General features: G+C 47.3%; 1 protein-coding gene across 1 annotated transcript; it reads right to left on the bottom strand.

Annotated features, from left to right (window-relative positions):
• Window positions 1–13,431: 13,431 nt before the first annotated feature.
• LOC147732480 (uncharacterized) lies at window positions 13,432–17,667 on the bottom strand. Its single transcript, XM_086954268.1, has 2 exons — window positions 17,221–17,667; window positions 13,432–14,046 (listed from the first exon to the last, which is right to left on the bottom strand). The coding sequence occupies exons 1-2, from the start codon at window positions 17,665–17,667 to the stop codon at window positions 13,432–13,434; spliced, it is 1,062 nt and encodes a 353-aa protein (XP_086810394.1).
• Window positions 17,668–18,430: the final 763 nt, after the last annotated feature.

Here is an 18,430-nt window from a genome sequence, read left to right as displayed (position 1 = left end):
TATCCAGGACCTCAGCTAAGCTGCTACCTCTCTAAAATGATTCCAAGTACTTTAAGTACACTCCAGTTTGGTTACTGGGGTACCCTTATAAGTCCCTAGTATATGGTGTCCTATATACCCAGGGCATAGGTATCCCAGAGGCCTACCAGGGGCTGCAGCATGTATTATGCCACCCCTGGGCAGCCTTCCAAAATGACACTACATGTTTGCTACTGCTGCCTGTGTAAGGTGGTGTATGCACCCCTTACTTAGATATAGGTTCCCTATATCTACCTTATATCACTACACATATAAAACTATCAGTCACCCCTATGGCAGGCCTTATCAATCCTGAAGGCAGGGTGCTGGGTTTTATGTGAGAGGGTACCCATGCTTTAGCAGAGCCCCACTGCAGCCTGCGGAACCTATTCTCTGGGGTTGCTCTGTGATGCAGCCTGACCATATACTCGTACGTGCATTATAAATATATATAAATGCTAACTTTGGAATGGCTGCAAGGAAACATGTTGTGTTTGGTGTCAAACACTTTTGAATCATACCCCCCAACAGTCCTGGCGGCGGGGGTATGATTCCACCCTTCTAGAGGGAGAGACATGCACACACCGGTACACCCGGTACCAGTTTAAAAGAACTCTGACATCACAAAATGAATGCCACAGCCACAGACACGAGTCTGGCCTCCTGCTGCTGGATGAAAACTCTGGCAGGCAGTGGCGGCTGGTGACATTTGAAAGTGGTGAGGCGTACAACAATTCTCATACTGCAGCACGGTGAGCGAGCGCAGCGACCGACCCCGAATCACCTATATGTCATAGTAATGCAAAACATTCCAGATAACAGACCACAACATATCTGAACATAATAATATATCATAACATACAACATTCTGAAACACAGCAAGGTGCGAATTACATAACATGTTGTAACTGTTACGTGCCAGCCCTTTACCCGCATAACAAACACACTTTAACATAATAAAATCAAACCATACTACAACCTAACCTGGTCCCAAGTCTCTATTTTCCCAAATATATGCGTAAGTAGTTTTCACATTCCTGATATATTCTTGGTAGAATGGTAACCAAATGATTAAAAAAGTTTGGCTAGAAGGACCAGATGTCAGTGCACGCTCCACAGAAGGCAGTACCCGAGAGGCTGCAAGTCCGTGGAGACAAATAGACAGACACACACGTGTGCTCCCCAGACACCCCGTGCCCTAGGCTCCACATACAAGTTACTCCAGTCCCCTGCGAGGTACCTGATCTGTCCCACTCTTTCCTCCTCAGCTGATCATCTCTCTTCAACAAGTGCAGGACCTTGTTTGCTTCTTCTTTGTTCAGGAAGCTCAGATTCAGCTAGTGTCTTTTGTCATGTTGTCCTTGCACGATTTAAAAAAGCAGCACCAAGGGCTCGGTGTAATTACACTGGCATGGCACAGGTATTGCAGCGTGCCAGCATCAAATAATTGCACCCAATTCGATTTGCAGCTCAGATAACATTTTCCCTAACAATTTCAAAACTCATAATCTCAAAATCAAACAACTCAAAATTTGCTCTAATAGATCAAAATATTAAGACTCCATCCACTACCAGATAGGTCCTCTTACCAAGCCAAAATGTCACGAAGTATGCTGAATATAGCACATGACAAACAACCGTGTCCAGAAGAGACTAAACACTATCATCTGTACATCTGTGGCCCTAGAGGCTGTTCAAGTTTCTAGATCTAGAGAGAGGACTGAGATGGAACGGCTACATGCTCCGATGAAACGCTCGGAATGACTGAATACGCCTGAAATATTGGAAAGGAATAAATGACAACGACAGACTGTCAACAGCTCAATAAGGGCGAGCCCATTATAGGAGACTGGAGAGCAAAGGTATAAGTAATTAAATGGGAAGAGAGTTGGAGATAAAGGAGGTAAAGTTGTTATTCCGATTTCGTAAACAGCACAGAGGAAATTAAATGGCAAACTAGGTGCAAGACGTGGACCCAAATGGGATTTGCATTTTTGAGTGGGAACTTGCGAAATTGGGCAGACTCGCTGGGTCAAGCAGGAACCTGTGCAAGGAGAGCCCATGAAAGTAATACATTCTTTTTCCAATGATTCCCACCTGGCTTTTGCCCTGGGAATCATTCATTTTAAATCAGTTTATTATGCTGCCCTATTATAGTGCAATTCCTATGCTGCATCCCAATGTAACCTGGTAATTACAGACAGTTTACTAATTAAATCCCAGCCCCATTCAAAGAAGCTTCAAGACACGGATACATAACCTGGAACGCCGAGGCAGCAGAAAAGGCAAATTAAATGTTAACAATCTGCCCCACCACCAGAGAAGCTTCCCAGTGCTTGAACTCTGAGGCACCAGTTGGCCCCGGCTCGATAATCCCTGCTCGGCCAGCCAGGTGAGTTGTGTGCATCTATCTACTGATAAAAACAATAAGCCGTCACACAAAGATGAGTGAAGAAAACCCTCTGTGCTGCGGGGAGAAAGGCAATGGGATTCCTGCACGATGGATTCAGATTTTACACAGGGCAACCAGCGGCACACGTTCCTAATGTTATCGCGGCAATGAGACTGTATATGATCATAGATAAAATGATCTAATAATGGCGTACCACCTTATCAAACTGAACATGTTTCCATGTGGCATTTTTCTTGGTGCCCTTAGACAACAATGCTTTCCTGGACTACCTAACTAATCCCCATCAAAGGCAGTTGCGGCCGGCATGACGGTGGGTGGAAGGAAATGGGGTTGTCGCGCGGGGTAGGGGGAGGTGTTTAATTAAAGACAATAGACAAAAAACTACATAAAATGTACCGTCCAGCTACTGGATGGGTCCCTATTACCGAGTCCGAGTCCCGCCGTCCACCATCTTCACATTTCCGACCTCCAGCCCACGTCATCTAAAAAAGGCAGCCTCCCTCCCTCCCCTCTGCCAATCAGAACGTTTTGAGGCGCAGCGGAGCGCGCCCCACCATTGGCCATTTTGCAGCCTCCATGGAGAAGAAGGGAGCGTGGGTGGTCCTGCTCCAGGGCAGGGGGGAGTGGCTTGCCCACTGTTGTTCATACTGAATGTTTGGGCGGCCTCAGGCCGCCCAAACAGTCAGTATGAAAAACAGTGAGCAAGACACTCCCCCTGCCCTCAAGCAGGACCGCCTACCCCAACCAGGAACTTGCACTTCTGCTTTCTCCCCGTGGGAGAAGACAGAAACAAAAAATGGTAGTTATTACCATTTATGTTTCTGCCTTCTCGCACGTCCAGAAAGCAGTGGGGCAATGCCCCCACGCTCCAATAGGGGAGCCACCACTGCTGGCAGGGGAGGCCTGGACAATAGGTTTCCTGTCAAAGGTAGGTGTCAAAACCTCCCAGACTGGCTTTAGTGTATTGGGGCTGGGTGGGTGCCCTCTAAGAGTTCTTTGAAGTCAACACTGGGGGCACATGTGGTGTCCCTGTGCATAGCCCGTTCAAACCGATTGCAGGCCCTACCAGCCCCTGCTCTGGTGCAGAACTGGACAAAGGAAATGGGTGTAGCCATCCTTCTTTCCAAACCCTCCCATAGATTTGTCCCCAGAGTTTGTCCCACCCCTTCCATGGGTATAAGATAGGAACCCCTGGCATCAGGACTTTAGATTACACCTCGATGAAACTCTGCTATTGAATCCTGGAACTTTGACGATCTACAAGGCGTTCGATGACTGAAGGATCTCCCTTGGAGTAAAGGAGTAATTCCCCTGCGTGGCAGGCACCAAAGACACATAATACTGGTTTGAATCTCCGAAGCTCCAGCTGGACTCCAAAGTATTTGCAACACAGGAGGTAGGTTTCTAGACTTCCCAGAGGCTGACCCAAGCCCCCAGCAAAGCTGAGACCCGTAGCCCTTGTGGGTATCCTGGAACTGGAAGCCCTGGACACCGGGCACATTTGCAAGTGCATCAACTTCTCAACAATCCTTGAGACTGTGGATTGGGATACGTGTAGCCCAGACCCCAAGCACCTTTTCCACTGAAGATTGCTGGCCTACACTCCACAAGTGTTCCGTGAGCTGGCCCTTTGTGTTTTCGCTCAAGGTACCTTCGTGATCCCTGGTCCGTCAACTGGTTGTTCCCTGAGAAGGCAACTTTGAATTTCCTTGGACTTTCCTGGTTGCTCCAGATTTGCCTTGATTTTCCACCACTTGGGGAGTCCCCTGGACCTTGCTGGAACACACTGAAGCATCTTTTCTTTTTCTACATGGGTTGCTGTTGCCAAGGCTTGTTGCGTCCAATCTGGGCATCTACACTGCAGCACTCGATATCCTTTGTAGAACAGCTCGAATACAGCTCCTGGTTGCCATCGACGCCTCCTGGTCTTCGTGGCTGAGAAGTCAAGCTTCACCTCTTTGCACCTGATTCACCCGACATCACTGGCAAGTGACCCACACTCTGTCCTCTCTGCTTTCAGGTTCCTAACATCTTTGATCCAGGCTTGGATCACACCAGACACTTTTCTTCTCCACGGCAGCAGCACTTTGCAGCAGATCGCCATTGAAATCAACGACGATTCCCGGTACCATATGGCACCTATGCACCCGCCTTCCCTGGCTGTGGTAACACGAGTACTCCTGTGCTCCCGTGGGTGTTGGCCATAGAACCCCTTAAGTCTAAAGGGGTTTTCTCAAAGTCCTCCCCTAAGTGTCCTTTATTAGGCATGGGCTGAAAATTCGTTCAGCTCGCGGAATTTGCGGATTTTCCGCGATTTTGCGAATCTCGCGAAATCGCTGTAAAAGCCGCAAATCAGCGGGGATGAATTTTCAGCCAATCACTTACAGGGTTACAGCAGCAGGTGCAAAAGTTGAAGCAAATTTTTTGTAACCTTTTACAAAAGGGTTACAAAGAAATTAACTTCAACTTGGGCACCTGCTGCTGTAAGCCTCGTTGCCTACTTGCAACTATTCTCTGACCCTGCTCTGACCCTTGAAGCAGGGTCAGAGAATAGTTACAAGTAGGCAATGAGGCGCCTGTCACAAAAATTAAACCTCAACAGGAAGCACTGACAGATATAAAAACAAGCATTTTAAATGAAATAGGTCTCGCATTAGGAAAGTTTGAGCTATTGGTCTTGTAAATAACAATTTTTTTATTTATGTGTTGGTTTTAAAATAGCTAAATCAATAGCTTTGTCATTAACAATGCCAATAGTTATAACTTTCGCAAATGTGACACCTATAGCATTTGTAATGCAACATGTTTTGCATTTACGTGACTTAGATGTATTGATATTACAAACTACAATGGCTTTTAATTTTTTAAAATAATTAATACTTAAATAAAAGTGATTTTAATTTATAATGGCAATAGCTTAAACTTTTGTGAATAACTTTTATGAAGATTATGTTCAGTGTATTTTATTGTGACGAAAATCTAAGAACAGAAGTGAAATATTAACATCTTTTTGTGACATTTGCAATAAAGCTTGAAACATTGAGAACATATTTGAACCAGTTGTTGTTGAATGGTTGCATAGCTTGATGATGGGGTGGTGCTGAGTGGTGCTGTGGTGGTGCTGAGTGGTGCTGTGGTGATGCTGAGTGGTGCTGTGGTGGTGCTGAGTGGTGCTGTGGTGGTGCTGAGTGATAATGTGGTGGCGCTGAGTGATGCTGTGGTGGCGCTGAGTGATGCTGTGGTGGCGCTGAGTGGTGCTGTGGTGGTGCTGAGTGGTGCTGTGGTGGTGCTGAGTGATGCTGTGGTGGTGCTGAGTGATGCTGTGGTGGCGCTGAATGGTGCTGTGGTGGTGCTGAGTGATAATGTGGTGGTGCTGAGTGTTAATGTGGTGGTGCTGAGTGATGCTGGGGTAGCGCTGAGTGATGATGTGGTGATGCAGAGGGCAGAAAGGCACAAAAAGCAGTCTAACAAAGGGCAGAAGGGCAGAAAAACAAGGGAAAAACGAGTCTAACAGATGGCAGAAGGGCACAAAAAACAGTCTAACAGAGGACAGAAGGGCAGAAAAACAAGGGAAAAACAAGTCTAACAGAGGGCAGAAGGGCACAAAAAACGAGTCTAACAGGGGGCAGAAAGGCACAAAAACGAGTCTAACAGAGGGCAGAAGGGCACAAAAAACGAGTCTAACAGAGGGCAGAAGGGCACAAAAACAAGGGAATAACAGAGGGCAGAAGGGCACAAAAAACGAGTCTAACAGAGGGCAGAAGGGCAGAAAAACAAGGGAAAAATTAGTCTAACAGAGGGCAGAAGGGCACAAAAAACGAGTCTAACAGGGGGCAGAATGAATCCCGCCCTGCGTGTTTGTCCACGAAGATGCAATACCCCTACTCAACTGGAGTACTTTCTACTGTCTAATCAGTAAGTGCTCCCTCGTTGGCTAAATGTATAGCACTACAGAACTTGACGCATTAGATTTATTTACCCTTAACGTAGTTTTCTCCTTAGCTGAGGTGGAATCAGCATTGGCAGATAGCTCAAATAGCAAAGCCCCGGGAACAGACGGTATCCCAATTGACATCTATAAGGAAAACGTCGGCCGCTCCTTACTAACGTATTAAACAGTTGTAACATCAAGGGTTTTCCAACTACTTAGCAGGAAGCTATTGTAGTCCCCATATTTAAGAAGGGGGACAGAAACGACCCAAATGCTATAGGCCAATCTCCCTCCTTGACTCGCTAATGAAGGTAGCGGGCAGAATTCTTTTAAATCGTCTTCAGTCATGGGCTGAGGAGAAAGATGTTCTTTCAAAATGTCAGTACGGCTTTAGGTCAGGCCTTGGTACTGTCGAACAAGGCCTAAATTTGGCCTTAGTAATAGGTAAATACTCTGCAGAAAAGAAGGGAAATCTATTTATGACCTTTGTAGAACTCAGTTCAGCCTTCGACTGTTTGAACCATGATATTCTGTGGGCTATCCTAGTAGATCTTGGAATTGATTTTTTTTTGAAAGAGCTATATAGAGGAGCAGGGGCTAAAGTCCGCTATGGAAAATTGGGAGAATGCACGCCCAAATTCCCAATTGAGACGGGTTTTCGCCAGGGGTGCATCCTGGCTCCTTTCATTTTTAATCTATATATAAATGGGGTGGCAGATAATTTATTAAAAACAGAGGTGGATTACCCGCAAATAGAAGGCGAACGTGTCCCTATCTTTCTGTATGCCGATGACGCGGTTATTATGGCTCGAACACAAACTGGCCTCCAGAAGGCCTTAACCAGCTTCTCAGCATACATGGGAGATAGGGGCCTTAGGATTAATATAGGAAAGACCTTCACCATGTGCTCCTGGAACAAGGTAAATATTACCTGTAACATTCATTTAGATAAATCAAAGATAGGCTTAACTGATACTTTTTCCCATTTAGGGATTGTTTTTAACAAAAGGGGTACCTGGAGATCAGCGATCACGACGAAGAATCTAACTTTTTCACGGGCTATTGGTGCTCTGAAGCAATTTGCAAATAAGTTAGGGGATAGGCCAGTACGAATCCTGATTGATATATATGAGGCTAAATGTGTGTTGCGTTCTAATCTAGGGCCCTGATCGATACTGTGACCTTATGCCCCTATACGGCTATAATTCCATTTATTCCCTATATTGGCATAACCGATCAAATGCAATATTCAGAAACTCGTCTCTGGCCTCACACAAACAGAGCCACATTTCAGAATCGCTTCCTCTGCCACTTCATTTGCAGCTAATTAGTGCAATGACATAGCAGAAGTTACTATCTAGGATTCCTAGATTAACACTCCGAGTCCTTCAACAAGATAAAAACTCAGCAACCTGGGAAAGCCCTGCTTGCTATGTTTTGATTAGTAATAGAACCCTAATGAGCACTGATAGACGATCACTTCCTAGTGACATCTTTATTGACGTCTTATGTCCAAAAACTTACGTCAAACAAAGCACCTTTCAGGTATAAATATTACCAACGTTGCCTTAAGCAAACGCTGCTGTTTTCGCTGAAGTTGCTGCTGTTATGCTGATGATAGCATCGCTGCTATCACTACTGCTATCGCTGCTAACTAGCGAACAATGGTGTGGTGAACTTAGGAGCTGAACAAGCCGTCCCCTGCAAGAGCCCAGCAGATGCAAGCTGCCCGCGGACGCTGCCCCTCCTCTTCCTCGACGCGCTGAGAGAGACACTGTCTTTTCTCCTGCAGAGAAATCCAGCTCCGGCGTTTCTAGTCCACCCTTGCGGGTGACTGGGATATCGAGCCCCTGAAGGAGATACCAGACCTCCATCATTCTATTCCAGAGGTATGGTGTTGACTAAACCCTTAGAGAGAATTCTTGAAGCAAACCTTGGCAAAACCAACTTAACTTAAAGCTACTTACTTACTCCCCTCCCAAGTATTAGGCTTAGGTCAGGTACACTGGGGTAGGCGTAGTTAGAAGCACCAGTTGAGTATTTTAGCCTAATGTATATATGATTGTATATATGTTTTATTCATTTTAAACCATTGTATGGCTAAGAAACCATATCAATGCTTTTATAGTATTATTTAGTAATACTCATCTTACTGTACGTACTTTTTATAATAACAAGTCTTGCAATTGTGGCAATTCATTTCTCTTGTACGAGAAGAAAGACTGTTCAATAAATGTTACCCTTTATTGAAAACGCCCGTCTCTCTATTCTCTGCATATTGTGAAAGTAATATGCACAACCACTGACTGAGTAAAATAACTGTCTATTATTCACACGACTCTAGAGATTGACTCTTATCTGAGGAGCAAAGTTGTCATGTTGCACGGTTGTTGGAAAACTGAATCCCTTCTTGGTTGTGCCAGGGAAGCTGATCACTTCCTATTCAGTCAAGAAAGTTTCCAGTGACCTCTGAGCTAGTTGGTAACAAACCCAATTAAGTTTAGCATAGTCAGTGGAGGCCTGGAAGATCCGCACTTCTACGTCGATACTACTGTTTATGTTATTCCAATGCGCTGGGCCTATTGGGAAAATAGGAACTACACTACATGGCGCCCAAACGTTTGGTAAGGCGATAAACTAACGCAAGACGTTAAAGTAACTCAGTCGTGCATTTTTCACATAGACCCCTTTCTCCCGTAAATACTCCAATAGACGTCTGGAGTGGGTGAAAGGTTAAAATCCGCCCGAACTCAGTAGGAAGAGATTCCCATGTAAAGCTCTGGTTTATTCAACGTTGAAGGATACAGTGTTCCATAATATTGTGCACCTAATCTTTGTCTCCTTGGAGACCTGCTCTGCAAAAACCTTCCTGACAACAAAATGTCAGACAGTGAAGAAGAAAGGGAAGCAGCTTGATTGGCAACCCTACTAATAGAGGAAGACACGAGACTCCTACAGACTGAACCAGATGCAATAATCATCCCGGTCAATTTAAGAAAATCTATAACGTTAAAACTTATAGAAAATGGACTGACACCACAAGGTAGTACAGTGATTTTCGTGATAGAGGCACACGAATATCGGCAGACAGAGGTATTCTATTCATGGATAAACTTTCCAGCGGCAAACGCTAGAACAAAAGAGTTTCACTATTACAAAATAGAGAAACCACCGGAAGAGTACGCTCCTTTCGAGGAGACTGAAATCCCATTAAAATACCAAGAACATTTACTTTGGTTTAAAGGCGCCCTAAAACATAATGATCATATTACCAGGCTCGGTCCACTAGGTAGACCAGGAGCAGCGTGGCCGGTTCTAGCCAGCTACACCCCACATCCGGACATTGAAAAAATGTCAAAAGAAGAGCTGTTAGTACAGCTAAAAACACTTATAAAAATACATAGGCAATTAGTCCAATATGTAATGCGGACTGCAACAGTCCAACCAGCTGTTAATGTACCACAGCTGACCCCTCATCAGGGGAACACAAATAAAATTACACCACAGAACATACAGTCATGTCTTGGTAAAACACCCATAAAACGGGAACAAATTCCTTTCTGGTTAGCGCAGAAAATCACTCAAATAGAGGCAGTATTTCCGAATACTACCCCTATCGAGAAACACAGAATCTTGACCATCTGCCTTCCTATGGGAATCGCACCACACGTGGAGGACTGTGACACTTGGGGTACAGTCTTTGCTTCCATTTACACAAAAACACATGGTGTTCCGTCTATGGCAGTAATACCAGATGTACTAAGACAGATTCAAAATGAATACGGTCCAGAACCTGCTTTAACTCTTGGTATGAAATTACTGAAAGACTTCAAGCAGGTCTCGGCTATATTATTAGCCAATATAAAGGGAGAAGCAGCATCTGTGGCGATCCGCCAGAAGTTGAGGGAAAGAGATATAACAGATCAACCTATTCCGCTTGCCAGAATCATAGAAAAATGCTATGAAGAATTAGGTAGAGACAGCTTGGGTGGGAAGCCAGTAAAGCCCCAACTGCTCGAAAATCCTGAAAAATTATTTATTAAAAATAATTCAAATACTCCTAAGAAGAGCTGGGATGGAAACAAACAATCCACTCCCAAGGAAAAAGCTTTCCAGTCCAGAGGAAGGTCTCCTCAATGGAGGGAAAGAACCCCGACTCGAGAACACCAGTCTCCCCAGAGGGAGCCCTCTGAGAAAAGATATAACCTTAGAAATAGGGATAATTTGAAAAAACCTGATAGATATCAAAGTATTGATACACGTCCCTCTCGATCTTTTTTGCAGAAATCGGAAAGAAGAGGACGGTCAGACCCAGGAGAGCACACCAAGTCCAAAGACAAGGAACCTGCTCAGAGTAAAAAATCTCAATTTCCAAAAAAGAAGGTAGCCAGTATTAGAGTAATCAACCATGCCGAGAATACTGAGGACACAGTTGAAAAACGGGGAGTGGGCACAGACAATGCTAGACAGTGCAGCAGAAATCAGTATAGCCCGCAAGATCTTGATGAGTCATCTGGAGACAGTGGACACGAATGAATACATTCAGGTTGAAACTGCCGACACCAGACTTAGCGAGCCCCATAAGATATACAAAATAACATTGCGTATAGAGGGTGATAAGACTAGGAAAATAAGAGGTCTATTTTGGGATAAACTCTCAAAAGGCTATGATATTCTGATAGCTGAAAAGGATTGGCCCCAAGAGTTTGTCAGGGAGTGCCCTCGTGGCGAAGAAATGATTATGCCTGCCTTCTCGAATCACATTCCGATTCATAAAAAATATACTTATGCAAGGAAATGGGCAGTAGCCCAGGCACCGGCATTATATAAAAATCATGTAGGATGGGATGAGGACTCACCTCCTCACAAAATCCAGTTAAAAAGTGAACCAACTGCCCAAAGGCAGTATCCCATTAAGAAAGACGCTAAAAAACAAGTCAGAGAGATCTTAGATCAACTTGAATACCAGGGGCTGATTGAAACATGCACCTCTCAAATGAACAATCCTTTGTTTCCTGTCTCCAAGCCAGACAATTCATATCGTCTAGTTTTGGACTACAGACACCTTAATGCATGTTGCAAAACATTCGCAGTACAAAATTCGCATAGTGCTGCACTAATGAACAACATAGTTAGGAAAAAATATAAAACAACATTAGACATATCTAATGGATTCTTTTGTCAAAACATTGCACCAGAAAGCAGGTACTTGACCGCTTTCTCCGTAATGGGGTCTCAGAAAAATTTCTGTAGGCTCCCACAGGGGTTCAAGAACAGCCCAGGACTATTCTCAGCTAGAGTAACAGAGTTACTACAAATATATGATGATGAGGTATTATCTTACATAGATGATATCTATCTCACAGACGACGACTTGGATACTCACTTGAAAAGAGTGTTTGTTTGTTGTTTTTTTTTTTTTTTCTATAGCGCAAGAATCGAGCCCAGTTGGGTTATCTCTGCGCTTTGACTGCAACAACAGGTGGCAAAACTACTTTACAGAAAATGTAAGGTGATTGGAGGTCTGTCTGAGGCTGAGCGGCAGGTTATTCCACAAAGTCGGCCCCACTGAGGAGAGGGCTCGGCCGCCTTGTCTGGTCTTTTTAATAAGAGGTGGTTTAAGCAGGAGTTGATTACTTGACCGTAGATCTCATTCTGGTTTGTAAGGCTGTAGTAGTTGAGCTAGGTAATTGGGGCCCTTTCCAAATAGACATTTGTGGACAGTACAGCAGATTTTAAATTTAACCCGTTGGCGTATTGGGAGCCAATGTAGTTCTCTCAACAGGGGTCCAGAAGATGTTCTTGGGGGGGCATTCAGAATCAGTCTGGCCGCCGTGTTCTGGACCACCTGCAGTCGATTGATGGCATCCTCATTGGCTTGTATCAGAAGCCCATTGCAATAGTCAAGGTGACTTATTACAAGGGCCTGTACCAGGGTCTTTCTGTAGGTGTCCGGTAAAAGAGGAAAGACTCGTCTGAGTAGTCCAATGGTGTGAAAGCAGGCTCCTGCAGTTACATTTGCGTGATCTTTTAGGGTTAAGTTTTGGTCCAGTTTCACACCCAGATTTTTGATGGATGGTTTTGGGGAAGGTACAGGTCCCAAATCCTGGGGCCACCAGTCAGGAGACTAGAGCATGCCAGCACCATTATACTTGGGTTCGCAGCAGAGGGTTAAAAATTCAACTTTAAAAAATCTCCAATTGCCCATCTGACAGTATTATTTTTAGGATACGAATTATCAAGTGAAGGAAAAAGCCTAGCGGACAACTTCTTAAAGATGTGCGCTGTACTCCAAGCTCCAAAAACGCTGAAGAATTTACAATCCATAGTAGGTTTTCTGAATTTCGGTAGAACTTACATTCTAAATTACGCAGAGAGGGTTAAACCTCTCTACGAACTAATCAAACCTGATTTTAAACAAATCACCTGGACTCAAAAACACAAAGAAATTTTTAGATCACTGCAAACATACATGTTAGCAAAAACAAAATTAGATACACGTGACAACACACGCAATCTTGTAATCCGAGTCATCCCAGGAAGATGCGGATTCACGTACCTAACCTCTAATGAGGGAGAAAAGGTACCAATTTCAATTAAATCTCAATTGTACACACAAGCAGAAAAACATTCAGTCACACAGAAAATACTGTGAAAGCAGTACAAATGGCATTAGCCAATGAACGAGAACTAGCACACGGCAAACAGATTAATATCCTGTAACTGCGGGACCAGAAATGGGCAGGAGACGTGTTTTAGTGACTCTGGCTTTTAATTGCTCATACAGTGCATCTGTACAGGTTTTTCGAACTGTGGACCTCCGGGGTGATCTGCTTCTCTCTCTGTGCTGTTTCCTACGGGCTCCCTCTTCTTTCCTCCGGACCGGACTCCGCCGCTCAGGGGGATCTGGAGGCTCCGTGCTGGCCGCCCACGCCGATGCTGAGGGGGGAAAATGAAAAGAGAGGCAAGTATCAGAATAGTGCCACAGATGTGCAGGTGGAAACACAAAGGGGGGGGGGGGTAGTGAGGGGAACACGTAGTACAGTGACCTTTTTCTGCTAGTTTAACTTCAAGGAGGAGGGCGAGTGCTCGTGCATTCCCCCCTGGGGGCGTCCCTCAGGTTCCTCCCTCCCCTGTCTGCTAGTTGTCGGGCTTTATCAGTGAACCACCCCAGGAAGCGTTTACGTACCTCCGTGAGCCGTACCCCTCCTGGCGTACGGCTGGGCGACGCGTGGTGTTGGCCTCCAGGCGTTCCCCGTTCTTCCTCTGGTTTCTCGGCGTCTCCTTCCTCCTGCACGGCTCGGTCCAAACTGCTCTCGGAAATCAGCTCCCCGGTCCACTCCTGATCCGTCGGCTCTCCTTCAGAGCGAGGGGTCTCGTCGATCCTCCTGATGCTGTTGCTCCGCTTGTCCTCGCTCTTTCCGCTTCCTCCTCTCCTCCGCTCCTCGTCTCCGCTTTCTCGTCCTTCTTCACTCCGCTCCTCCACGCTGCTTCCCGCCACTCCGCTCCTCTCCACTCTGACCGCTCCTCCGGTGTATAGACACACCTGGGGTTGGGCGTTCTCCTCCTTTATCCACCTGGGAGACTCCGCCTCTTCTATACCGCCGGGCTGGTTAAAGGGCCATACGTCTTCCTCGTCACAACTGTAGGTGTCGGGGCTGTACCACTCCGAATACTGCGTGGGCTGTGGAAAGAAGAGGGGGGGGTCACATTGGGTCAGTTCGCGCCCTGTGGCGGTGCTCCCAAGGGGGACCCCGTTACACACCTCCCCCCCTGGACGCTTCCGCTCGGGAAGCGGATGACGAGACATAAAATCAGCCCCAACATTGTCCACACCCCGCTTGTGGCATACTCTGAAGTTGTACGGCTGCAAAGCCAGGAACCACCTCATGACCCTGGCATTTGAGGATTTGTTTCGTGCCATCCAAGTAAGGGGCGCATGGTCTGTGTATAGCAAGAAGGGCCGGCCCTCGAGGTAATAGGCCAATTTTTCCACGGCCCAACGGATAGCCAGGCACTCCTTCTCCACCGTAGCATACTTTAGTTCCCGCGGGAACAGTTTCCGACTGACGAACAGGATCGGGTGGTCCAATCCATCCCGGCTTTCTTGGGACAGCACCGCGCCGATCCCAAACTCGGACGCGTCCGTGTGCAAGGCGAATGGACGTGTATAATCCGGTTAATTGAGGACGGGGGTGGAAGTGATCCTTTTCTTCAACTCGTTGAAAGAGTCCAACATGACCACCGTGGGTTTGGCCAGAGCGGCCTGCTTGACGGAGGTCTGCAGGGCATCAGTGAGGGGGGAGGCCACCTGAGCAAAGTTCGGTATAAATCGTCGATAGTACCCGATTAGCCCCAAGAACGCACGCAGCTCTTTTTTTGTGGTGGGAAACGGTGCCTCTGAAATGGCCCGGACTTTCTCAGTTTGTGGCTCGATCATGCCGTGTCCCAGGACGTACCCCAGGTACTTCACTTTGTGAAAGGCTATCCGTGATTTTCTTGCATTAATCTTCAGTCCCGCCTGGTTCAGGGTATCCAACACTTGCGACAGGTGCCTCAAATGGGTCTTCCAGTCGGGGCTGAACACCACAATGTCGTCCAGGTACGCTGAGGTAAATGACGACAGACCGTGTAGTACGTTGTTCATAAGTCTCTGAAAGGTGGCGGGGGCTCTGTGAAGGCCAAACGGTAGCACTGTGAACTCATAATGGCCCTCCGCGGTTGAAAAGGCTGTTTTATGCCGGTCCTCCTCCCTCAGCGGTACCTGCCAGTACCCTTTTGTGAGGTCTATCGTGCTGATGTACTGCGCATCTCCCAACTTCTCTATGAGTTCGTCAATCCGAGGGATGGGATATGCATCGAACTTCGAGATGGCGTTTAGGGCCCGAAAGTCCATACAGAATCTGCGTGATCCGTCTGGTTTGGGTATGAGAACGATTGGGCTTGACCAGTTGCTGTGCGAGGGACGTATGACGCCTAGTTGTAACATGTCAGTTACCTCGCGTCGTATGTCTTGTCTTCTGGCTTCTGGGATCCGATAAGGCCGTATTTTCACGGTCTTCCCTGGATCGGTGTCTATTCGGTGTTCGGCCATCGAGGTTTTCCCCGGGAGGTCTGAAAACACCTGTTCTTGTTTCCGCAGGACGTCCAGCAACTCTTGTTTTTCCTCCTGTCTCAAATCATCGTTGATCACTAGCAGGGGAATAGTGGAGAGGCAAGGGTTTTTATCCGACTCAGCAAGGTGGACCGGGTGGGGGGGTGTCCCTAACCACTTCTTTAGCAGGTTTATGTGGTAGACTTGCTTTTTTCTGGCGTTCACTTGTAGCCGGTAACTGGTCTTACCGATCTTCTCCACGACTTGGTACGGACCACTCCACTCCGCTTTGAATTTTTGTGTGGAGGAGGGCAACAACACTAGAGCCCAATCTCCGTTTTCCAAGCTCCTCCATTTCTTTCCTTTATCATAAAGGGTCTTCTGTTTGTTCTGGTGTTTCTCGAGATTGGCGAACGCCAGGTCCCTTAGTTTCCCTAGCTTGGAACGCAGGTTTCGAGCGTATTCCAGTGTGTTTGCGGTTTCCTCTGGGGTTTCTTTTTCCCACGCCTCCTTGGTCATGTCCAGTAGGGATCTGGGCTTTCTCCCGTATAACATCTCAAAGGCCGAGACCCCTAAACTGCTTTGGGTTTGCCCTCGGATGACATACAAAGCAATGGGAAGCACCTGATCCCATTCGTTACTGTTGACTTCCAGCATTTTTCTTAAGGTAGTTTTTAGGGTGCGGTTGTATCTCTCTACTAATCCGTCAGTTTGCGGGTGGTATACAGCGGTCCTTATCTGGTGTATGTGAAGCACTTTACATACGTCCCTCATGAGGCGTGACACGAAAGGGGTCCCTTGGTCGGTTAGTATTTCCTTAGGGAAACTCACCCGGGTGAACAGCTCAAGCATCTTGTCCGCCACGTTCTTGGAGGTGGTGGACGTGAGGGGAAAGGCTTCCGGGAATCGTGTGGCATAGTCGACGATGACTAGGACATAAGAATATCCCTTCTTTGTTTTTGGGAGCGGTCCAATAAGGTCCATACCAAATCGTTCAAAGGGAACTCCAATAATGGGGAGGGGTTGTAATGGCACAGCAGGGGGCCTCGTCATGTTTCTGGTTTGGCAAATGTCACACTCCTTACAGTAGGTCAAAGCGTCTTTGTATATCCCGGGCCAGTAAAAACACTTCAGGAGGTTCTGGGTGGTTTTCTCTGCTCCTGTGTGACCGGCCACTAAATGAGAATGCGAAAAGAACAGGACTTGTTCGCGGAATGACACTGGAACCAGCAATTGCTCGGGGTCCTCTTTTCCCCCTTGACGGTACAACAGGCCGTTTTTGATATACAGTCTCGGATAACGCCGTGGGTCCTCGTCTTGAGTGTGATGGGCCTTCTCCCAGGCGTTGATCAATGTGGAGTCATTGGCCTGGGCGAATTGGAAACTGCGGTCCAATGTCCAAGGATCCGAGGAAGCTAATGCCGTCACCGCTTCTGATGGTCTCCCTGTTTCCATTGTCTTCTTCGTCTGGGCCATACTCCGCTTGAACATGGACAAAAAGGCCGGGTTGTCCGTTCCGATTATTAGATCTTCCGGGAGGGTAGATAAGACCCCGACCCGAACCCTTACGGCTGGTCCTTCCTGGGGTTCTAGGGGCAATAGAGCGACGGGATAGGGTTTCACATCCCCGTGGACACATCGGATGTATACTTGTTCGTGTGGTATGAGCTGGTAGGGCCTTACGTGGTGGGCCTGTACTACCGACTGGCGGCAGCCAGAATCCAGGAGCGCCTGCACAGGGTTACCGTTTATCCTCATACTTACGCGGTATGCGTGTCCCATCTCCGCCGAGTAGAGGACGGTGCGGGGCAGATATCCTACTTCCATCGGTTCGTCTGCCGGTCTTCTCCTGGGGCAATGTCTGGCTATATGCCCCCAGGTCCCGCACTCAAAGCACTGGGGTCCCGTGTGAGGGAGGGGTTCGCTTTTCCAGGGACGGGGTTTGGGTGGTTCTGGAGCCCTTAGGAGTTTCTTCTCCGGTCTGAAGGGCGTCTTCACCTTGTCCGCCTCCTGGGCCTGCAGGGGTCTCTGTTGTACTCGGGAATATGTGTTAGCCATCTCTACAGCTTGAGCTGTCGTCAGATCAGGGTGTTGTTTTAGCCACCTCTGGGTGGAAAAGGGTAGCGCCTCTACAAACTGTTCCAAATAAATCCGGTCCATTATTTCCTCTTTTGTGCTATCGTTCGGGCTGAGCCACTTGTCGGCGGCCATTTTCAATCTGACAAAGAGGGTTTTTGGCGTTTCTCCTGTTACACCTCGTTCTCGCCGGAACCTCAGCCGGTAAGCTTCACGGTCCAATCCCAGATGGTCCAGGATAATCTGTTTGATATCCGTATAAGGGGTATCACCTCTTGGATTGGCCACCTGGTAGGCGGCTTGGGCCTCGCCAACCAACAGTGGGGCCAAAAAAAACGGCCACTTGGCCCCAGGCCATCCACAGGCTCTGGCCGCCCGTTCAAAATTTAATAAGAAGGCATCGGGGTCCTCTCCAGGTTGGTACTTTTGCAGAGAGACCCCGCCTATGGTGTGGGGTATGTTACTGACTGAGACTGGGCCGGTCGTAAGAGGGGGGTCCAAAGCACGGGCCGTCACGGCTGTTTTTATCAGTTCTCTGTCGGCTTCTGCTGCCCTGAGCTGTTGCTCCGCCAACCTCTCTAACCTCTCCTGCCCTTGCACCAAGGCTTGTACCACGCTCTCCATCTTCTGGTCGCAGATGGCTACATTGCCCGCATTCTCCACCACTGTAACTGCGGGACCAGAAATGGGCAGGAGACGTGTTTTAGTGACTCTGGCTTTTAATTGCTCATACAGTGCATCTGTACAGGTTTTTCGAACTGTGGACCTCCGGGGTGATCTGCTTCTCTCTCTGTGCTGTTTCCTACGGGCTCCCTCTTCTTTCCTCCGGACCGGACTCCGCCGCTCAGGGGGATCTGGAGGCTCCGTGCTGGCCGCCCACGCCGATGCCGAGGGGGGA

The sequence above is a fragment of the Lissotriton vulgaris genome, chromosome 2_1, assembly GCF_964263255.1.
Source record: "Lissotriton vulgaris chromosome 2_1, aLisVul1.2, whole genome shotgun sequence".
In the NCBI taxonomy this organism is placed as follows: domain Eukaryota; kingdom Metazoa; phylum Chordata; class Amphibia; order Caudata; family Salamandridae; genus Lissotriton; species Lissotriton vulgaris.
Note: the sequence above shows the minus strand (reverse complement) of the source record. Positions and strands in the feature narration are given on the sequence as shown.

Bases quoted from the DNA above. Each gene is read 5' to 3' on its own strand.
- LOC147732480 (XM_086954268.1), bottom strand. From the start codon at position 17,667: ATGGCCGCCGACAAGTGGCTCAGCCCGAACGATAGCACAAAAGAGGAA. The intron at 14,047-17,220 runs GTAAGTATGAGG...TTCTTTCCACAG, and splicing joins AGATGGGACACGCATACCGC to CCCACGCAGTATTCGGAGTG.